The 23940-nt window shown below is 40.3% G+C and overlaps 1 protein-coding gene and 1 long non-coding RNA gene across 5 annotated transcripts in view; one reads left to right on the top strand and one right to left on the bottom strand.

Annotated features, from left to right (window-relative positions):
• Positions 1–3109: 3109 nt before the first annotated feature.
• LOC124062827 (TOX high mobility group box family member 2-like) overlaps positions 3110–23940 on the bottom strand; it is a 73246-nt gene continuing 52415 nt past the window's right edge. For 3 of the 4 annotated variants that reach the window (XM_046395830.1, XM_046395828.1, XM_046395831.1), the window contains 5 exons: positions 10762–10992; positions 8261–8341; positions 5750–6148; positions 5205–5344; positions 3110–4267 (listed from right to left, as the gene is read on the bottom strand). In XM_046395830.1, coding sequence (XP_046251786.1) covers positions 4225–4267; positions 5205–5344; positions 5750–6148; positions 8261–8341; positions 10762–10992 — 894 coding nt within the window. In that variant the 3' untranslated portion in view covers positions 3110–4224. The remainder of the gene's footprint in view (positions 4268–5204; positions 5345–5749; positions 6149–8260; positions 8342–10761; positions 10993–23940) is intronic. The other variant, XM_046395829.1, reaches the window with a different exon arrangement.
• Positions 17852–22774, top strand: LOC124062829. The gene is made up of 3 exons (XR_006844011.1): positions 17852–17915; positions 20367–20434; positions 20594–22774. It is a non-coding gene; the product is annotated as an uncharacterized LOC124062829 (long non-coding RNA).

The raw sequence follows: 23940 nt of genomic DNA, 5'->3' as shown, positions 1-23940 counted from the left end.
CGGGTGCACATAACAATAAAAATATTTTTGTTCAAAGTTTTCCTGGTTGTTTGTGTTATGTAAAGCCATAGCCAACAAAACTAGTATTACTCAGGAGGTTAAAATCAGATCTCTCACTCCTGTGTTCATGTAGTGTCCTAATATCTTGCATGACTTAACAAAAGGCCTGCCCCAGCCTCTCTACAGATAACTCTTTCAAAAAGAACAAGCAATCCCAAAGCACAAGATAGCTTCTATCCAAATGAGGATGTTTCACGAGCACGATTCTCTCAAAATGTCGTCCAACAGTGTTATCATCTTAGCCATCAAGTGTTTGGTTAGTGATCTGTATGAAATGCTCTGTCCTTCCCTGTTTGCCTTGTCTTGTTTGCTGGCTGTCAGACAATGATGCTGCTGATGCCTGTGCTGTCAGGAGAGTTCATATCCGTCTGAAGAGGAAATGAGAGGGTCTGATGGCTCCTGATGAAACCAGCATCAGAGCTGCTGGAGACAATATTAGTGATGGGAGATTGGACAGGCAAGGAGCCAATATCGCACAAGTGACAAGAGAGTTGTTTTTTTTTTTTTTTTAATCCTTTAGCGAAAAGGATTAGTATCAGTCATGGGTTTGACCAGTTCATTTAATTTGTAGTATAATAAATCAGCACATACAGTAAAGCCCAGCTGCAGAGGAGCAAAATCTAATATTCTACAGACTGCAGGACTTATTGAGTACAGATACAAAAAAAATGATCGTGAAGTTGATTTATTTCACAAAGCAGAAGTCAGTCAGGTAATATTAAAACATACTGAAGTTTGGATCATTATTTCCTTACATACAAAATGCATGTTCTTTTTTTGTGTTTGACAAATTTAAATAACTGTACGCATATATCATTTTTAACAGTTTTCTGCTAAGTGCTCTGCTTTGGGAGCCCCTCAGCAAAACTATATCTGAAACACTGAGTTTCAGTCACACATAACTTGCTGAGATGGGATTCAAACCCACAACAAAATGCATCATCATCAACATCAATCTACGCATAATTTAGTTATTGTACTGAGCATTTCAAGATCTATTTGTCACGTGGAATAAATCTGCTGAGAACTGGTACTTGTTTAAGAATGATCTTGAAATATAATCTTGTCTTTTTAAAAGCTTACCTCAATTCTAGTTTAGCTTTGGTGGCTTTGGTTAGGCTAAATGATTTTTTCGCATGGTGAAACAGCCTTAAAAAGACAATTAACAAAGGACCTTACTGTGTTTTCTCTTCATATGGTATATCCATTATTTTGCATGTCTGAAACATATACAACGCAGATGTAGGGACTAGGTTCATCCTAACAGAACCAGACTTACAACCAGGACTAGATGTCACCAGCAGATGGGGATAGAGGAACATCAATGGGAGAAAACAGAGAGGCCCAGTCCATTACTGCTGTTGGTAATCAGCTATAACAGTGTTTGTATATGAAACAGTATCTGTCTTTAAAGCTATGTGCAGTGTGACATCTTTTATTTCTTTCCTCACTTGCTCACATTTAGATGATATTCTGCTCCCATGTGTTCAGAAGTGACACATCCCAAATGTTCATTTTATTCAACTTTTGAATTAATTTACAGGTACTTTTGCTCTCTTTTCTCCCAGAATGCCCTCTTTTATTCCTGTTCACACTCACACTGTTAGACACATCTGGAACGTGCTCAGTAAAACCACAGCCGAGGGATCACGGCCTTGCCCAGTGGCATCTCTGTGCTGGTAAAGACAGTGAGGCGAGGACCTGTGATATCCTTTAATGTCATTAAAACACATCAGCATTAAACTTCATCCCCTGTCTAAAATTAATAGAGCAAGCTTAAGAGCAAGCTGATCGCTATTTGGGTTGAGGAGCCAAACAATGTGGCAATTTTTATGAATCAACTCTAGGGGGCACTGCATCATCATCATCATCACTGTCATCATCATGCAGAGAAAGAGAGAAAGAGAGAGAGAGGGACAGAGAGGGATGGAGGGGTGGGGGTGGGGGTGTGGGTGATAGAGTCCATTTCTTTTCTACCTTTAATCCAACTGTGAAATTCATAAGTGAAAGGCAACATTTTTTTCATGTTCTCTGAAAGACTGTGTACTACTGCATCAACTCAACATCATCACACCTTTACCAAAAAAAAGAAAAAAAAAAAAACATAACCAGCGGACAGAAAGATGTTGCTTGATATACAATATTGATCATATCTGGAAAAAGTAAGAAGAAGAAAAAAAAACTCTAAAAAGGTTAAAGTTGATTAGATGAAGGTACAGTGAGAAACCTGAACTCCTCACCTAATGAGCTGTGTGACAGCAGCCATGCTGACTTTTCTACAGCATCAAAGATAAATCTCCTAATTAACCTCAGACACATGCAGGGGAGTGCAAAGTTATGCTTAAAGCCTACCGTGGATATCACGTGCTACTCATATAATTATAATGAATGTGTTGTGACTCTGTAATGTAAACACGGCAAAACAAACGATGAAAATAAGAAGACATGCATGTCTATTTCTCCACTTTAAACATTTTATTACAGACAAAAGAAAACAAAAGAATTATTTGTGACACAAAATGAATCTAATGCTGGTACACCAGTGTTGCACCAACAACAATTTCTGAAAAAATATTTATTATTCTAATAATCATGGTATTTGATCAATAATAATAATAATAATAATAATTATAATAGTAATGCACCCTGATGAAAATAAGCCAAAATGTTACTTCATATCATTCATAAATAGATGTGAAACCTGCAACCAAATTAAATAGAATGACCATATTGTAAAACATATGATATTCAACAAAACAAAATGGGTTCTCTCATCACTGGCTTTACAAATTAAAGAAGTACATTTGGCAGGTTTATACACAAAATTAATAGATCTACCCCCATGACTGTTCCTCCAAAACGCAAATCCTGCTACAGTGAAAAAAAAAAAAACAAAACAAAAAAAACGAAACAAAAACAAAATCTTCAGAAATTTTTTTCTTCACAAAAAATGATAAAGATGAGTTCAACACAATTCTAAAACACCTAATAAAACTAGTCAAAAACTTTAAAACCCACTGTTATTTTTTTTCTTTAGTAACATTTCACATTTAGCAACTTTTTTTTTTTTTATTCACCTGTACAAGTGGTGTAGGGACTAACGAGAGGTGGGCGGGGTTACAGGTGGGAGGGCGGTCCTTACTGACCGAGAGGAGGAGGAGGAGGAGGAGCTAAAAGGAGAGGTATCAACCTTTGACCTCTACAGTTCTGCAACGTCCTGAGGCCATGTGAAGAGAGTGACACTCTCTAGTTAAGGAGGAAATGGAGCGCTTTTTTAGTCTTTTTTCTCTCTCGCTTGGAGAGAAGCAAGACCAGTGAACACAGTTTCAACACAACTTTTAGTGTGTGTATTCCCTCACTGAATCCGCCTGCACGGAAATCACATAACCAAAAACAAAAAGAATGTTTAAAAAAAAAAAAAGAAAGCAAGGGACTGCAGCTAAATACACACATAAGAGGGATCCATTTTGGTGATATTTACAATCACTCTGTGATAAAGAAAGGAAAGGAGTCCTTTACTATGGGCAAGGATGATTTACAAATGTCTTATGTGTTTGTGACTATCTTTATTAAAATTTCACTTTGCTGTCACTCAGTTGGGGTGTTTCAGCTTGTCCTCAAGTACATCCATCCCCTCTGAGGTGACTATATTCTGGTTTCCTGCATTAGCTTTTCTATCCAGCGCCCCTCCACTTTGAGTATGCTCAGAGCATTTCATCTCCCCGATGAGGGCAGTCCATGGCAAACAGAGTAATGGAGTGAAAGCAGGAGAGAAAGCATCTCTAAAAAAAAAAACTCAAAAAAATTCAAAACAAAATGAGAAGACATTTTTTTTGGTCTTCATTTCCAGTATGTTGGCATGAGCTTAAAGCACACTGCCCACCCCCCTAAAAAAAAGAAAAAAAAAGTGATGCTCGCTGATAAGAAAAAAAATAGAGGAAGAAGAAGAAAAAACAAGAGAAGTGCTTCAGGCTTCTGGCCGATCTAAGTGCTTGGCAAATAGGTGAAGTTACTGTAGCAGTCTTTGGGATTTTCAAAATCCATTTCAAAAAAAAAAGAAAGAAAGAAAGAAAGAAAGAAAAACAAAATGGTCTAGAAGCCGATACATCGATGACGTTATCTTGGAAAGCTCCCTGGAGTCTGACATTTGGAGGTCTTTCAACTTCAAGTGAGGTAGAGAGGCTTGTCCCGAGCTCCCATACCACTGCTGAGGAAGAAGAAGCAGTATTAATGTATGTCTGGATACCTGTGAATTCAACACTATTTCCTCTGTATCCTATATTTTCACCTGGAAATCCTGGACAGATTATGAATCAAGGAAGATCTGGCTAAGAAAGCAGCTCAAAAAACAAACAAACAAACTCTGTCACCACATGAAAGTCAATCAATTAATATAAAGAAAATACAAAAGCCAAAAGTCAAAGTCAAAAAAAAGAATCTGCAGATCACTTGGTATTTAAATGTCAAATGTGAAGTCTGTTCTCCAGTTACCCACACACTGAAAATAATTCAGCTCACTCCAAAACTGCAAACTACAATGACCTGACACTGAGGGAGAAAATTTTAAGCACAGACTCAATCTACTTCAAAAAGCATCAAACATCATTTGACCAAGACGTGATCCCATTTGACGTACAGCTCTGAATACAGGAGATACTGACTTCCAGCTCTGCTGCCCCTTGGAACAGCAACACCAGGTTTCAGGTGTGAGACAAAACAACATTCCTCTTGTACCTGCTTGAATAGCTTGATTCAATAAGGCAGTGGGTGCTGAGCGAAACGCAGGGAAACTTAATTGGATGTCACACCTTTTCCGAGCTGGGTAATAGCATTGTTCTACTGCTGCATTACTCATTTCAATTTCAAGGAGATGCTTTGCTTTAGCAGGGAAATCGCAGCTTATGATTAATACTGTCTGAGTCTCTGAGTGTGAAAGTGAAGTAGTTTAGCACAACTCATTTGGAAAATGAGTAACTGTCAGACAACTACTTCATATTCTCGACAACTGAACGTCCCAGATTGGATTTATAGAGATGAAGATATTCTTATTTAGGCTAACTCAGTGGGATTTCTTCTTCTTTATTACAATCTTAACTTTCAGCACCACCATAACACAACACTGGCAACTGATGTGACAAACTCACCCGCAGTGGTTGGGTCCGCAGTCCCTGTTGCAGTACTCGCTGTCCCAGTCAGGATTCTGGCCGTGCACTGGGTTCGGGGCCCCTGGAGACTGTGAGCCTCCAACACTGTTCTGGTAATCAGCCTGCATGTGGGAGAATCCCTGTTGATCGAAGAAGCGAAGAGGGGAGAGGAAATGCTTTGAGCTGGCCGGCCATTTGAGTTTGCTGAGCCATGATGCTGTATGAGGCCAACTGTTGTCAGAAGACTTTATCAGATAAGTGTGTAAGTAGAACAAGCACTTTTTTCTCTCTCTCAATTTACTCTCATCACTTGGTTAGCGTGATGAGAACAAACAACAACAACATGACCCCCTGCTGGACTGAGACATCACACACTCAGAAGGAAACTGAACATGGTCAGTTTGCCACTAAATCACTAATTAAAAATAATTAGTCATGTGATTACATGTGATAATATCTGTACTTTCTGGTGATTATATGAGGAGTTTTAGCAGATGGATGTGTGTCATCGTTTTTCACAGATTTTTAATAATGGTCAGACCAACCTGTTGGCTGAGAGGAGGGGAATGCAGAGGTGCCTGAAGCCCCATTTGGTGCGAGATGATTGGCTGCGACTGCTGCATGCGGATTGGCTGGTTGAGCAGGGGGCTCTGATGCAGGGAGAGCTGGGCATGAGGGTGCAGGGGTGGGCTGATCTGGAAGGGAGCCGGGGGAGAGGCACTCATGCTAGGCGGCAGCATCTGGGATTGGCTGAGGGTTGGGGCCAGGGTGTGGCGGGGTGGTCCGGCATAGCTCTGGAGGTCCGAAAGGGGGAAGGAGCCTGGCGGGCCCAGGTAGGGTGAGGAGGGCTGTGGGGGCACGCTGTACAGGGGCTGCTTTGGGGGCAGCAGGTGGGAGGGCTGGCTCGTCTGCTGGGCACTTTTTGGTTCAGGGTCGTTGTAAGTCTGTTGATGAATAAAAGAGAATTTTAATAACTTTCAATTAATGACATGTACCTGGAACCTGAAACCTTCAACACAACACGATAACACATCAATCACCATTCATGAGTTCCTGATCACAGCACAGCTCTTCTCTTGTTTTTAATTGCAGCATCCATTACACTTAAAACAAGACTTCAGCCCTGATCTGCATCTTAAAGGGAAATTCTGCTCTTTGTCAATCCGGGTCTTACTTTACAGCTGGTAAGTCAGACAAGTTGAAAGGGATGTAGATCACTATGCTATGCTGTTTGTTACAGCAGCTGCAGGGACTTCCAGGAGACTACTTTGTGTCTTTACTTTTTGTTGAAGACGAGGTTTTAAAGTATTATTCCCTTTCTGGCCAAGAGATGGATGAGAATATTGACATAGCGAGCTGTTTCCCCTTGATTCCAGTTTTTATTTCACGCTAAGATAAACCATCTCTTGGCTTCAGCTTCATAGCAAGTTGATGGACACAAGAGTGCTTTCTGTCTTCTCCCGTAAGAAGATGAATTATTATATTTCCCAAAACATTTATCTATTCATTTCACATTCAATTTATTGTAGATTATTTTTGGAAAGCTTGCACTCCTGCTTGCCAAATCTCTACAACAGAGGCGGTGTGTCAAATGCTATCGTGATGAAATGTCATAATTGACAAATATTTGAAATTAAATCCAGGCTGACAAATACTAGAGTTTCCCTTTAAACATTTCCTCACTGCTTTCTCAGTGCTGGTCAGTTCTGTTCAAATTCTTGTCACCTCCTTCACTACAGAGCTGCTTGTTTCTTGCTTGTCTGGTACGTCTGTCCAATACAGTTTAAACAGGACAGCTGACACTCAAATCTCCTAACAGCAAATCTTTTTTCAATTAATGAGACTGTATATATTTAATTTTCACTCCATCCTCTGCCTGACAGCTTTCACTATTTATTTTGCATCACTTCACATACACGCACACACACACACACGCACAGGTTGACAGATGGCTAAACAGGGTCAAGGTTGAATAGAAATGCAAGGCTTTAAAGTAGAACTCCAAACGTCACAAAAATTGCCCAAACTTCACCTTTTCTTATTTTGAACAGTATCGCCCTGAGCAGGTGCAGAACCCAAGAAATACCCTACCTCCACCTCCATCCCCACCCCACCCTCTTCAGGACCCTATGATAAGCTGTCAGATTGCTCATCTTCAGCCATCATTGTTGATTAGAAGGTAATAGAGCCCATTTGTATGAATAGAGCTGGGGCTGAGGTAATGATCAATAGACACCTTGACAGATAGATGGGAAAAGGAGAGGGACGCGTGCGCAGACACACACACTCGCACACATGCACGCACGCACACCCACACACACACATGCACACATATGCAGGGGCCCAGGCAGAGAAATGAGGCTGTTTGCCTGCAGAACAAATGGAATGACAAAAGGAATCTTCCCCACAATACATTGTGTGTTGTTAATACAAGACGGCACTAAACAATGCAATCCACAGCCCTTCTTCTTGCCTTTATTTATTCCCAAAGCTACTATGCTGGTGTATGCAAGGTGCCATCATTCACTGGGCAAAAGGGATGTCATAGATCTGAATTAGCAGGAAGGTGTCAGAGAAACAGCAGGAAATCTTATGATTGCTTGCGTTGATTTGGATGTATTTCCTGTTGTACATGATAAGGTGGAGGAAATCAGTGATCTAATGCTTGACGTGGGTGTGTGCCGGCATAGCATAATTGTACAGTTTTCTACAAATACATAGAAAACAGACTTAAACCTGAGATCATGTATGACACACGAGAGAGCCATCATTTTCTATCCTCCATCTCTGTTAGATGTTATGGTCATATGTCTGTGTGCTGTGATTGGCTGACCCCTCCCCCAACCATATCACCATACCAACTACAATCCCCATCCCCCAACATCTGCACCCTATGGAAATCAGGTATTGTTCCAAATATGGCTAGCTCTTTTTGCATCAGATGCCCCCACCCTCCACCACCTCATCCCAAGGAAGCCCCACCCAGACCATTAGCAGGGATTTTCCATCCAATCCATCATCAGTCTTAGCCAGGGCTTGTGTGTCATAAGTGTTACCTTGGAAACGAGACTGGCTCGGTACGCGGCCAAGGCTTTCAGGTACTCTTTCTTAGCCGCCTCTGTTTTCCTCTTGTACCCCTGTGAAGAAAAAACAAAAACAAATCAAAACAAGAGGCTTCGGGTGAGAGGAGAGGTTGACATGCTCATAAATGAGCGCACATACTTGTCTGTCTCTCAATACACACACACACACTCACCACTTTTTATCTAACAATTTCTTAAACACATCATGCACCACACACACACACACGAACAACGTCCTTAATGTTTCCCTTTCCATCAGAGCCAATGGTACAGAACATCTCCATTTCCTCATCAGAGCACTAAAACTCCCTCATCTCAGTGTGTCTCCCTCTATTGTAGCAACACATCATTTCCATTCCAATCCACCTAGAGAAATGAACTGGAACTTCTCTGTCTCTCTCTCCTTTTAGCTCCGCAATAACACTCCTATCAGCATACTGACATTAGTGATACACCAGAATGGTTGTTGTCATTTGGCACATTAGGATATGAACCCTGCCTGTGTATGAGTTTTGTTTGAAACTGCCTTCCATATTGTTACTGTGATGTACGAACCTCTGTTGTCATGCAACTAACTGCTGCTGCTGCTGTGTTTGAATCAACTCAGTTTGCTTGCATAAAAAATGTAGATCTATGAGTGCATATGGGTGTGTGTTTTTACATGCGAGTTTGTGCACGCAGGTGGTGTCTGTGTAGGATGTGGAGTGCCCGAAAATGAGGCTATTTGCTCTAAAGGATACAAGCAAAACCATGTGTATTAGGCAAAACAGAAAGGGAAGGAAGTGGGCTTTTCAGCAGGGAATCAAAGAACTTATCAATCATGCTTTTTGTGTATGGCTGGGTATCTAAATGTATTCATACTAGTATTATTGTCACCACTGGTACTGATTTGATTATTTTATCAAAACCTAAATATAAACATTTTTTTAAAAATGATGTCTGAACAAATGCAACAGTACAACAACAGTAAAACTGTGATCTAAATCAGAAAAATAATCTGATCGAATAAAAATGAATGAATTTAATGACGCCAGCTTTTGTTACTTGTCAATGCTACGGACACATTTGGTCTGTGGCAACAAAGCACAGAGTTTCATCCTGTCCTGTTTCTATGTGTCACAGAGCTGATGCTCCACACTAACAAGAAGCAGCACTCTTAAATACGTGTCAAATACTACTCATTACAGTATCCTTTCTCATTACAGTATCCTTTCTTAAAAGCAAACCTTCTTCACCAAGAATTGCTAATAGCATAATAAACCATCAGCTGTGGTTTCTCTTGGAGTTGAATACCCGTGAGAAAAAAAAACATGAACTCCCATTACTCAGTCAACATTAGAATTTCCTACCTAGCACTGCTGAGCTGGAGATGACGTTAAATAGCAACAAAAAAAACTACTCTTCCTGGACAGCGGAGATGCCCTTCAGGTAAATCCAAGGACAAGACAATAGCGGTGGGGGGGGGGTCACTAATTCTGTATTCTACACAGGATCAAAATAGCAGGCGAGAGATATAAATAAAGAGAGTGGAAATGAGAACTTCACACAACCCTGCTTGTCAGAGAGCCAATGAAGATACATGGTGTGGAGGCATAAGCAACAGAGGCTGGAGGGACACAGGAGGTGTGGACCTCACCGGAGCCTGGAGCTCTGCGGGAATTTGAGGACAATTTTTGCTTTTTCAACTGGAAAATCCTGGTTAGTTTTTATGGATGCTGCTAGAGAAAAACTCAGAAGACACTTTTTGTATTGTGACAGTTAAGTTGTGTGTGTATTCATATCTGACTATTTGCTTTTGCAGGGATGCACTAGCATGTGGGTATGAGAGTATCTACACCTTGCATAACATATCAGTGCTAGATTCCTGAAATCTCCCTAGGTGCATTTGTATTGTTCCCATGATGACCATTTCTTGCCTGTGAAAAGTCCAACTTTGTTAGTCAAAGACTGTTCTACTGGCTGCTGTTCCACAGACTACTGCTCCACCCCCTCCTCTCTTGGCCTTTGCTAGAATTAAATTTAGAAAGAAAATCATTTTTATGAGAGTCAGGGGAGTGGGGATAAGCGGATGGATTATCTTTAGAAAGAGAAGAAGTAGCTCATTAAGGTGAGCTGTATCTCACAGCAATGTTCTGGTAATTACACAGCACATAATACGAGAGAAAGGCTGCTCGCCAGCTGCAGTGTACATGCCATCTACTGGTTGTACCAGAATGTGTGTGTTTGCGCCCATGAATTTGCATGAACATGAGTGCTTGTTTCTTTGTCTGTCTCTGTGCAAACATGGGAATTATATATAAGTTTACATACAGGATATGTGTGGACACGCTAGTCACCAACATAAATGCTGATAGTGCCAATGAAATGACACCCAAAAAAACCTCCTTTTAATCACTTCTGCAATTTTCACCATAGATTTCTGAGTGTTTCTCCATTCATTTTATTTAGGTATTCTAGACCTCCATATTTTGTACCTGCTTCTGTTCCTCTCCTAGGCTGTCCCACATGGAGGCCACAATCTTGGACACGTCCCCAAAGGTGGCGTTGGGGTTTTGGCCCTTGATGGCCGCCTGGGTGTCTCTGAAGAAGAGCGCATAGGCTGACACAGGTTTCTGTGGCTCGTTGGGGTCCTTCTTCTTCTTCTTCTTTTGAGGTTTAGGTTTGGGCTTCATCATTTCTGCTGAGGCCCGCTTCTCACTACTTATCTGGAGGTAAAATGAGAGAAGGGGGGGAAAGAGACAAAAATGGCAATGCTGGTCAGAAATCAGTTGAAGAAAGTAACCCAGTTGCTGCAGCTACTACAGAAAGAACCTCGAGGAGTGTTTAAGGACATGATGCAATGATTGCATGAGGAAGTCTAGATATTGTTTTGAGCTTAAATAATCACCATTAACAACTATGCACATTGCATCACACACCATCAATGAAACAGCCAAATAGAACATTGAATAAATGCTGGGCAGAGGGTGAAAACAGTAGAGTTCTGTGAAGAGCAGCAGCAGGCTTGTTCCGAGAAAAGAAAACAGATCAATTTACGGACATGGGTGAATGAAGACTAACAGGACGTCAGTGAGACAGGTTAGCCTCTGGGGTTTAGGATGGGTGTAGAAAGGTGTGGTTCTGGAGAAACAACATGAGATGAAGGAGGGAGACAGTGTTGGGTTAATTAAAATCGCATTGGTAGCAGTTGCACTTGTTTTCACATGAGTATGAAAGACTTCTTCAGTTGTTAAGTTGCTGTATTTGTGGATATTTTCTGGAGTTTTCTTTCAATCTTCATTTTGTCTTTGATGTAGATCACAAAGAATTCAGTTCCCTTTTCTGGGGAAACCATAAAAAGATTAAATCTATATATTTCATAGTGTGTACCCAGTTGGTTTGTCAACAATAACACACTGCAATCTCACTACATTTTCAGGAGGCAAAAACCGCTCACATCTGTGTGATGCACTCGATCCAATACACATGAATACTTTTTCATTTTCCGTGCAGGGACTTTGACTGGGAGTCAAATCCAGGTCACCTGATCCTGGTTGTGATTTTATATGGAAATTGGCTTCTTTGCTGAGGAGAGAACACATCAAGCACAGAAGAAAAAGGGAGAAAAGGGAGAGGAAAGGGAGTGGGGAGTGAGAGACAGAGATAAGGAGAAAGAGAGAGAGAAGAGGTGCAGCTGAGGGAAGACGGTGAGGTGGAAGTGACGGCTTGATGTTGCTATTAGTATCGGTGGAACATAAGTTAACCTGATTTCTTGGCTGCTATAAAGGCAGGAAAAAACAATCCAATCTCCATCCATATAATAGAACATATAATGACATATAGAATATATAATGATATACATAGCTATTATGTTCAGTGATAGATATTTATGGGTTATGGAGAGGAGCTCAAATGTTGTTAGGGGCTTGAGCAAAGTGAGGGTGAACACATCTCCAAGACCAAGTTCTTATGTCATCAGGTTGCATTTTAGAAATTTTAAACAGCTTTGAATGTTCTCCATCCACTGATCCTGGGCTTCACTGTTAAAACTCAGCGGGGGGGGGGGGGGGCAATGTAAAAGATTTGTCCCCATGTGAGTATCAAACAGCAACTTGAGGACATTTAAAGATGTTCACTTCCATCTAATGTATACTTATCACAGGATTAAGAAACAACCATGTTTCCCCATTTAACTGTCAATTGGAAAACAGGAAATGATTGCCTCTGAAAATCGCATTGTTTCAGCAAAGCATTTGCGGCCCAACAACACACTGTATTCCACCCAGCATGAAATTAACTAATCAAAATTCAAGGTCCAGGAGCACATTTGGCAGCTAAAGAAAAACTTCAAAATGGCTTTTGTGGTGTGCGGAAATGAATGGATGTTCTCATTCAGGGTGATGTGAAAGTATTGCTTGTCTATTTCACAGCTTACAGGTAATTTTTTTTGTGTGTGTGTGAGTATGCCTGGTTTCATTAAAAAATAATCATCCCTCACTTTTAGGCAATGAGGCAGAAGACAGGCATTTGAAACGACATCTGTTCCAACCGAGCCTTTGAAGTGAAAATAGAATAAACTGAAGGTAGAGCTAATGGAATGACAAAATAAAAAAAAAAAAAAGAAGGCAAAATAATCTCCGGGAAAATTCACATGTATTCACACAGAGAAGAGAGTGATGACACTTGACAGCTTGCAGCTACATTGAATCAACCAAGAGAAGGGTATATTCTTCCTTTATTTTTTTTAATTTTCCTCTCTTATTGGAAGACATTCATCAGGGCTTATAGGAGGCTGAGAGAGGAAGATGAAATATCAGTGAAAGACTAAAAAAAAAATTAATACAGATTTAAAAAAAAATAAATGATGATGACTCAACGTACTTCACAAAGGAGTATAGTAAGCCAGAGCTAACCTCAGCCCAGTGAAACAGTGTTAAGAATTTTTCTTCAGAAGCAGAGACAGAGGACAAAATCACGCTTACATGCTCTGTTAGATACATAAGCAATCTTTCACATTTCCTCAATCTGTCTAATCAGCATCTTCCTACTTTTCCCAGAATACCTTTGGAAAAAACATAAGAGTCGGGGTAAAATTCACTGCACAGAGTCCTATTTAAAAAATATAAAAAAAATATAAAAAATAATTGCATTACAATAATTAACTAGCTTCATGGTTACTGAATTTGATTTCTCTACTAAGCTATTCAGTCAATTTGTGATGATTTGATCTTATTAGAGATGACAAAAAGTAAAAGTGAAAAATGAAGAGAAACAACTGCGCATTCATACTGTATTCAGTAAGAAAGACTTATGAGGTCAGATTGTGTTTCACAGCGGTCTGATTTTTAGGTTAGTTTCAAGAAATCTCACGTATCTGATTTAATCTACTGTATCAATTAAATTGGATAATCGACTGTGCATTTCAATAATTTCATGTGGATAAAATACGGATAAATTCACTCAAATATTGCTGAAGTATCATGTTACTTTTGTATCTTCCTCTTTAATCACAAACACATTCATCTGTATGGTTTTACTTGCTGGCTCTACAAGTCATTGATGGTGGATAATGAAATATCCACCATGCATCCACTATACAGAATCAAGCTTATTCTCCCTAGTTTTCTCTTTTGCAGGGACCAGTAAGGATCATGACAGCTGCTGTTGTCAGTCAAGAAAAAGAGATAGTCAACATCCCTCATTCATAACACAACATCTGCACGGCATTCTGGTCTATTTTCTGATACCGTCGGAGCAGAGATTGCTATCTGGTTCTTTTCTACGATGGATGCCTCCTTGTGTGACTATTGATGCAAATTGGTGCGTCTGTAAAGTAGCTCTTTGATTCTGATGTGCTGAAGTCTACCATTTGTATTTTAGACCGCTGGACATTTATCTCCTGTCCTGCAACACTGTAGTTGTGGTGGAGATATTGTGATGTGACATGATGTTATTTATTCTACTTTTAGGCCAGACATTCCAAGTAATATGAGAAATACAAGTATATCCTCTGAACAACAGAACGGATCACAGTCGTACACGATAGTTTGCTTATAGGAATCCACACATGACAGTAGTAAGGTGTGCTTAGCTACATTTGATCACTAGATATTCTAAACACATACAAAGATTTAAATTAATCTTTAACACAAATGTGTATCAGATCCAAATATTGGTAACTAGCCCTGAAAAAAGAAAAAGAAAAGAAAAAAAAAAGCAGCCAATCCTGAATCTGAGGTCAGGTTTATTTAATTAGCCCCAAATCACAAATACATCTCAGAAATATAGATCTGAAATATCCCCTCAGCTCAGGAACCCAAACAGGCTCCACTTCTTTATAAATATTAACTATTTAAGTTATAATACTGAGTGTCAGATGAGTTGGCAGGGGGAGGGAGGTGCTGAATGGTCACAACACTTAACATGAACTGCAGTGAATATGCGCTGGGGTCTGCTTCAGGTCATCGTCTTTTCCTGCTCTTGCACTACTTTAACTGGAGCTTTAGCTTTAGGTTGCCAGCCAAACTACAGACATGTTTTGTCTAAAAGGGGGTAATTAAGACGCAGTAACATTTCCATGTCAAAGAAAAATTGCCTGCACACAGACAAAAAAAAAAAAAAAAAAGGCAGGAGAGGCTTTTCAGATGCAAAACAAAAGAATTTATTTATTAAGTCAATGTTCTGGTCAAAGGACCATTTATATGATGTACTTCTAGAGGTGTAAATCTGATAGTTACACCATATTACACAAGTGTCAAACAAAGTCTCAAAAGTTAAATATTGTCTAAACACAAACAGCCATTCAGGAACTCTGTCTAAAATTGACAACATTTTGATTTAAATCAGCGACTTGCCAGTCACAGATAAAGAAGATTGTAAATCTGTGCAAATATTCTATGCCAGCTTTCAGCACATGACAGTTTATAATACTTAATGCAATGTATAAACACTCAGATCTGTAAAGAGCATGTGGCTGTTACTAGCTGAAACCACCATGTCCTATACAGATCAGCAGAGTCTAAATGTACTTTGTTTATAGTTTACAAACAAAAGACTGAACTATAGTGTCAGCTGTAGCTTGCTCATCCCATCAGCACTTCTGTTGTCTGAGAGAGAGGGAGAGAGGGAGAGAGAGAGAGAGAGAGAGAGAAGGAGAAAGAGAGGGGGTTAGAGAGAGGGAGAGAGAGAGAGAGAGAGGGACAGAGGGGGGAGTTGGGGGGTAGATGGAAGAGGTGGTGGATGTGGGGAAAGAGAGATAGGGAGGAGGGGGTAGCTGTAATTCTGAATGGACAGCTCTGCACTGGCAAGACAAGATTAGAATTGACAGCCTGATAACTGCGTCACTATCAAAACAGCAGAGACAGAGAGAGAGAGAGAGAGAGAGAGTGAGAGCAGAGTGGAGAGTGTGAGAGATGCAAAGGAAAGGGGGGGGAGAAAGAGAGAGAGTGAGAGAGTGAGTAGATGTAGAGAGAGCAGATAAAAGGAGGAGGGGAGGTGGAGTGATGTAGAGAGAAGAGAGTTGATAACAAAAAGAAGGACAGGCGCACACGCAGAGTCCGACAGAGTTGAAGAGACATGAAAATTAGACAATAAAACCAGGTAATAGTATGGGGGAGTATAAACATGTCCAATCACAGCCTCCTGAATATATGCATCATCATCATCATACACACTGAGCAGCAAAGTGGAGAGTGCTGCATGGTGTATCGATTTCAAAAGGTCATAAAAACAAACAGGAACTGCTCAGAAGGTGACACACAGATACACTCTCTCTTTACAGCACCAAAACATCATGCAGATACTGAGCACGGCACTAAATCAAATCTGAACGCCATCCACTTCCAAAGTCCATGGATTTCCAGCCAAACAAATATACCATGGGAAAAAAATAAAACACATCAGTGACTTTCCGTATGGAGTTTGCATCAACAGAGAATGCATGATAAGAATAATAAAAAAAAAGGCAGGGAAATATTGTGTGAATGTGCACTGGCTTGAAGAATTAGACAAAATACACATAATACTCAGCAGGTGACAGTGATGCAAAGAGTCCTTAAAACAACAGTCGGAGTGAGATAGTCTTGGAACTTGGACAAAATCCAGTAAAAAGAGTTTCAATGGGCGGACTTTCCAATAACAAGACCACATTTAGCACTGAGCTGCCCAAATGCTCTCATAAGAACAGACTTTTTAAAGTATGCTTTTCAAGAGGCATGAAAGAAGCTTGCGGTTTATTTTGAATGAATGAGTGTTTAGAGCAGCTGTCATTGAGGAGAGCAACAGCAATAGCAAGCTGATGCTACAAAACACAGTAGCTACAGTAAAGAAAGGACCAGCTTTATTTTAACAAATACCAATCCTTTAAAAAAATGCCCATATAGGTCCTGATAGGGTAATGAGGACCAGTTAGCCACCATAAGCTAGTTTACTGTGGACCAGGTAGAGCTGTAGCAGCAAATTCCTTAATTGTTTTAAATTGAGCAAGCATGCCTTTAGAATTTTTTTCAACTGCTGTTTTTGTCCACTTGATGAAAGTGCAGTATTAAAACCCTTTAGTAACTAAATGCGTCCCTGTGCTCACCAGCTATTCACTAACTTTGCCGCTGTTGCCTTTGAGTCTTTGGGTCAAAAACAAGATTGGTGAGAGTGCTGAGAGTGAACAAGAACAGTAAAGATGTGGAGCGGAAAAGCAGAACAATGACTGAAAGATGCTATTAAACTCCTTAGAACTAAGAGGAACTGCAGTGTGGCGATAACACATGATGGGTTTGTCACCACACAACAACCTTTCACAAGCACTCATGTGATCCATTGTTTATCTAAAAAAAAAATATTGATTCTAGCTGCTTTGAATCGACATTGCATCAACATTAGTCTCGACGTAAATGGATCTCGTCCAACAACTTTGAACACCTACTCTGGTGAAAGTGCTCAAACTAACCACGAGGCATAATGTACAGGTGATTCAAGCTACTCAAGCTTCAAGCTTTTTAGTTTTATATATTTTAAAGACACTGACCAAGGAAATTAAATAATGATATTTGAAAGAAAAATGTATATGCAGTACGGTCCCTCAGATCCCTCAGAATAGATCCCTCAGATCTCCTCAGCAGTACAAGCACGGACCTCGCCATGCCAGCATACAGGAGACAAGCACAGCTTAGTGCAGCTGTTACAGACTCTAAGCCTTTGTGGGTTTATAAATAGATAAATGGCCATGGTTAGAGAAGCAGCACTGAGAATAATGTAATTTCAAGATGCCATATATAATTTTTCTGCGATTTTCACCACCAGCTCTAACTCTCAGCCTTAAGGAAAAAAGCGGTTTGCTGATGGTTGTGTTGTGCAATGTAAATATCATAACATGAAGCCACTGAGGCTCAGGTCTTTTCACGAAAGGCTATGAAATCAGTGGGTTTAACGATAAAAAAGCATGACTGTCGGCTCAGTCATTCATCCAGTTGTTAGCTGCAGCTTGTAAGGATTCAGGCAGTGCAGAAACATATGATAAATGATTAACACTATCCAAAGTTTTTCCAGACAAAGTCATGTTTTTAAAATGACTTTTGGCTGTTATGTCTACCTGACTGCATGATCAGATGATTTTGGAGTGGAAGAGAAGAAATGCTGAAGCGGGTTTCGGGAGAGAGTAAGCAAGTCTGTTAAGTTTCCATAATTAAGGCTGCGGCTTGCATTTTGGTTTTTATTACATGCATTTGGTTATTATGTTATAGATATCTGTTTCACTTAAGATTTCAAAGTGCCCCTGTATGTAATGCTGTCAAGATTGTGGCCTTAAAAAATGTTGGCAAGCAAGATGTTTGACATCTGAATGATTCAACCTTCTCTAAACTAAGGCTGACTCTAAAAGCCATGAAAGGAATCCAAAATACAAAACGCTTGTGAAAACACTTCACAAGCATCTTCTGTTTGAATATTGTGATAGTCAACTTAAAGTACAAGTTTGTAGGTTATATTACACCTGGCCTTTGTAGTCTTGTCTTTGTGTCTTTATCTAGTTCACCATGAGGGCTTGATGGATAAAAAATATGCTTAAATATATACTGTGCCCTCCTCATATGGAAGTGATTACAGCTCCATGTCAGACCGCCCATCTGTAAGCAATGAGCAGGACTGCATGTCAAAGCCGCCGCACAGATCTCTGAGTAGAACCAGGCACTTGTCCAGAGAGCAGCACTCATCAAAAAAAAAATACAGCCCAGCCAAAACAATAATGAACCGGAAGTGAAGAATCATGGCCATGGATTAAAGGACATGAAAAGACATCAGTGGGAATTGCAGTGACCTGATCCATAAAGAGCCTATTATGGAATTTGTATCCAGTTCTGATACCATGCCATTACAAATGCACAAGGTCTTTATGATGTGGAGTACTTCATTAGTGTTTTTGTACTACTAAGCTCACAATGTGGATTTGATTTCAACCAATATTCCCACTGCAGATATCTGAATTCAAACTTGAGCCCAAAGCTATTGCTGAACTAAGCTGCATGATTTATCTGACTCTGGAAAATGACTGACAGCTTTGAGGAGCTCCTCCCCACAAGCTCTGCCTGACAGCACTGGACCTACTTAATCAGCCTAAATTGCAAAGTCGAGGCCCTTGTATTTGGTAATGTGGTGAAAACAGTGGCAAGTGAGAGCTAATTAGATTAACGGCAGTTTAACGAGCTGTTGGAGGGGCCCCCGCAGATTGGATTTTAATAAATAGTGGCAAAAGCATCTGCTATGCACTTCCTGGCTCTGCTGGCATCCTAATTGGCCCCAGTGGGTTGCTGTAGCTCAGTACTGCACAGTGCAATTTAGGAGGGGGGAAAAAGGCAAAATGCTAATCTTCAGTCCAGGTAAGTCTGGTAAACGACAAAAAAACAGTCTTTATGATTGTATGACTTCAAAGGCAAGGCTTTATCAACATTAATACTGCACTAACGCAGTATTAATATTAAGACTTTAATCACCATAGAACATCCACAAAATATCCACAAAACAGGAAGGGACAAATTTGGACATATTCATCTGTTCCTATTGTTTGTTTTCAAGATGAAATGTTCCCATGATGAGGTCTTTGTAGAGGCAACAGCACAGAAAGGAAAAACAATTAATCAAACATGAATGAGCGACCATAGCAGGGTTATTTCCATAGCAACAGCCCGAGGGGACAACTTGAACCCTTTAATGTGAGCTGGTGATGTCTCTTTGTAAACATCTGCGCAGCGGGGGGAGAAAGCCAATGAGAGAGCCTGGCAACAGAGGCATCACAGGGCAGCAACCTCTTGGTAACAATCGAAGTTTCCATTATCTAGTGTTGAAAGGACCTAAAAGTGCTTAGAAATATTGTATTCTGGAACATTTGAAGTTGATAAGCGTCTTTGTACTACTGCTGTTAAGTGTCCAAAGACATTGAGGCAGTTTACATTGAAGCTTGTAGCTGCTAAAAACAACATGCAAATGAGAAAGAACTGAACTGACATCAAAGCCACAAACCACAAATAAATTTCTTGACGTTATTCCTCTTATAACAGGCAACAAATCACAGTCAGAATTTCTCTCATACTCCTGCCTTATGCAACCTGCAACCAGTAGGCTGTTTCAGCTTCCTGCTGTGAACAACAGAAGGCAAGATGCAACTGTACGCAACCAGTACAAATGGTGATTATTAAGGGTCGCTTGCTAGTGGTCATACAGACACTAAACTAATTGTCATTTCACAAGTCTCTGATAGACAGTGAGGGAGTTGTTGTTAAAGTAAAACTTTTAGAGGTATAAGACTAGCGTATGAGCTGGCTTGTGGCTTGTGCACAAAGTTCAGAAGGTAACCTGATTGCAGTGTATAAATGACAAGAGAAGAGCAAGTATACAGCAGCAGAACAGTAATTCAGTCAACCACTATGCTTTCAACATGTAAACAGGAACAAGAACAGTCTATAGTTCGTAGTGCTCCATGCTCAGATGCAACAGTCCCTTGTGCTAATCTCCAGTCAGTTCTCAGTCAATCGTATGAAAATGTCAAGATTTCAGAAACAACAAAGCCAGCAACAGTCCAGAGCAGAAGCGTGAATATTTTTTTTCTCTCCCTCAGTGCTGAAACAACTCATCAGTGACTGGGCAACATGTGGAGCCTGGCAGCACCACCACTGGCAGGAGCAGGTATCCATAAACCTTTTACAAACACTCTTGTCCCAAACCTCAGAGGCTCCTTGGGTGAGAGTAATGGCTTCTTTGCACTGGGCTGCGCTGTGCTATTGTAGAATCACAGAGCGGTTAATTGAAACAAATGACTCTAATAATGGGACATTATCCCCACAGGCTGACTTTGTGGTGGGCCTAATTAGCGTCGCGGTGGTTGCAAGGAGGACGAGTCACCACGCTGATCCCTCAAAGGCAGCAGCCGAGGCCCCTTTTTCAGTGGGCAGTATGGAATTCTCCTACTTGCAGCATGTAAGGGTGTCAGGCTTTTTCCAAAACCAGCGTGGTAAATGTAAACATGCATAGTAACCCCCCCTGGATCCCCCTGAGGACGAACCTCTTAGCCGCTGTGCTGGGGCTGCTTTGCCTTTCTTGTTGTTCTACTCAGCCTGGATAAGGGAGCTAAAAATTTTGAGGTCAAAATAAGAAAATAGATGGGTATTTTACCAAATTTGATCAGGAATGCAACGTGAGATCATTTTCTTCATTGATGGATCACAGTTTCCCAAAGTTACATCTTTAAAATTGTTTCTTTTGCCCAAGCAAAACAGTTCAAACCTAAAAGGTATTCAATTTACATTAAATAAGACAATGACAAACAGCAAAGTTTTTCAGAGAATATTTTCTTTTTCTTGACTAGTTGATTAATCGACTAATCATTATGATTACTGCCAGCTCTTCACCATACTGTCCTCTTGCATGTCATCACGTTCTTCTTTGGAGCGTCAATGACCTGAAACTAATATGACAACATGAGATATTGTTTTCCAGATGTATTTTGATCACCACTGAAATCTGTTTTTGCCATTTCTAATTGTTTACCCTTGTACACGATGATCCCAGAAAGTCAGCTGTAATGCAGTGTTCAAATCTCTGTGACCAAGCTGTTTTAAATATTCATTAGCTGTAACAGTCGCCTAAGGTTATTTGAATTAGTGCCATGAATATTCATGCCCTGCAATGAATGAGCATTTGTTTTTAATGCTCAATTCGTTAATACTCCTCTTCATTATTTCACTCCAAACCCAGCATGATAACCTGCGCAAAACAAAGCTTTACTTTTCAAAAAGCACAATCTCTCCGGAAGGCTATTTGTTTCAGTTTAAATGAAACAGGAGTGCCCTCCCAATTATCTTGCTGTCATTTCTCTTGACAACTACAAGACACATTGTTCACCCCTGTTGTGGAGCGCAGCACTGAAGGGCATCTGTCTTGTTTTGAAATGAAAAGCCACAACACAAAACATTTCTACTGTTACAAAAAGTGATTTATCTGGGAACGTCACTGAGATGTCATATCTATTCCAGTGAAAGGCAGCAGAGCAAGCAGGTCATATGAGATATGTCTAAAACCTACACTGGAAAAAAAGATTGCTGTTTCAATTTAAAAAAAAAAAAAAGAAAAAAAAAGTAATCCAGCTGCACTGAGCATGTGAAGTCAAGTCGAACTGAAATTTTCAGCAACATCTTTTTAAAGATAAAGTTTATTTTCAGGCAGTTATCATTAGATTGTACGTAGTGGATGGGACCTGGGAAACGGAAAAGGTGATCTTCCGCTCACAAACATACATGGTGTCCACCTTAGTTCACTGAGGAGATTTCACTGTGTATACAACACATTATACCACAAACACTTACTTCATATTCACCATTTTGTTTTCGGTGCATTTCATATTTGTCTGATTATCACTTGTTTTAATTGTTTTGCAATACATTTGTGTACACTGTTGATAAGCTTACTCTGACCTTTTTAATGGCTTGATAGGGCCTCTATTGTGCTGTCTATAACCACAGCTCTCGATAGAGTTTTTATGTCGCTGCATTAAAATAGTTATGGCCTTTCCCCCAGTTCTGTCTATGCCCTAAATACCAAGCGATGCAAAATAAATTTCTCTTCACCGACTAAATGAAGTCAAATTAAGTCAAGCTCACATAACCTTGTAGCAGTCAGCGACTCTGACAAAGACTGATCCTGTAAACAAAGTCACACACATACATGTAATAAACACACATGGAAGCTAACGTAGTTGAGCATGCTCCACAGTGCAAACACACTGTACTTGTGCACTGGGCATGAAGGGCTGGGATGATGTAGGTTTTATATATACATATATACATCCTGATAATGTTTGCTATAATCTAAAACTGAGGTAAAGCCAGTTTCTACCTCTATTATTTTCAACAAAACAACTCCATCAGAATGTGTCATGTGTGCTAAAGACCAAACTGCAGACAAACAAAGTCAGCAGCTACAATATGCAGACAAAAGTATTGGGAACATTACACCAACAGGGACTTGAATGGCATCACATTCTAAACACACAGACAGCTTTGCAGCTGTAACAGCTTTCACTCTTCTGGGAAGGCTTTCCACAAGATTCTGGAGTGTTTCTGTGGGAGTTTCTGTGAGGTCAGACACTGATGGTGTCCTGGCCCGCAATCTTCATTCCAGTTCATCCCAAAGGTGTTTGATGGGGTTGAGGTCAGGGTTCTGTGTGGGCCAGTCAAGTTCTTCCGCACCAAACTCATCCAGTCATGTCTTTATGGACTTTGCTTTGTGCACTGGGGCACAGTCATGCTGGAATAGAAAAGGACCTTCCCCAAACTGTTGCCACACAGTTGGAAGCACAGCATTGACCAAAATGTCTTGGTATAATGAAGTATTGAGATTTCCCTTCACTGGAAGTAAGGGTCCGAGCCCAGCCCCTGAAAAACAACCCCATACAACACCTGAATTCAACAATAAAGAGGTATGTCCAAAGACTTTGGTCTATATTGCATAGCTGGGAAAGTCAGACATCTAGCAGTCAAAGATTGAGATGCTTTCCTTATGAGTCAGTGAACACTAAATGAGATCATGACCAAGCAGAGTGGCTGTTATGAAGATTTCCATCAGGTGGCCACCAACATGATTCTAAATGAATGCTAAAGCCGCTCCAGTGTTTGCTAACATGTACACAATAACGACTCTAGAAAGTGATAATATGCCAGGGTAATGTGTCTGCCAGGTTACTGCGGAGTTTTTCTGCCCTCAAGTGGCCAGAAAAAAGCCCTAAACCCCCCAAAACAAAATAATCTGTTAATGCAGATGTAAAAATAAATAACTTGAGCAATATCTCCAACTGACACAGTTTCCATTATTTATATATAATAATTTGTCAAAATAACTTGTCATCGTCTCAGCACAGCGCAGTGTTAAAATTGGCTGCTGGGGGCCTGTCACACATTATACATCCTGCCAGAATTAATAATCTGGCACCAGATGTTTAACAAAACTGAACATCACGAGTCATCTGACTGAATGTGCGACATAAACTTAGAAAACTGGCAGATGCTTTTTTGGCAGAACTGGCTTTCCTTCCTCCCTGACTAGCCTCATTACACTGGTAATGAGACAGGAGCTGGTGCTCTATTTCAAAATTTAAACGCATTGGCACCCCTCAAGGCTCCATGTTGGGGCTGTTCTGC

Source organism: Scatophagus argus, chromosome 8, assembly GCF_020382885.2.
Source record: "Scatophagus argus isolate fScaArg1 chromosome 8, fScaArg1.pri, whole genome shotgun sequence".
Lineage (NCBI taxonomy): Eukaryota > Metazoa > Chordata > Actinopteri > Scatophagidae > Scatophagus > Scatophagus argus.
The sequence above is the reverse complement of the archived record's forward strand: the minus strand, read 5'-3'. Positions and strand labels throughout refer to the sequence as shown.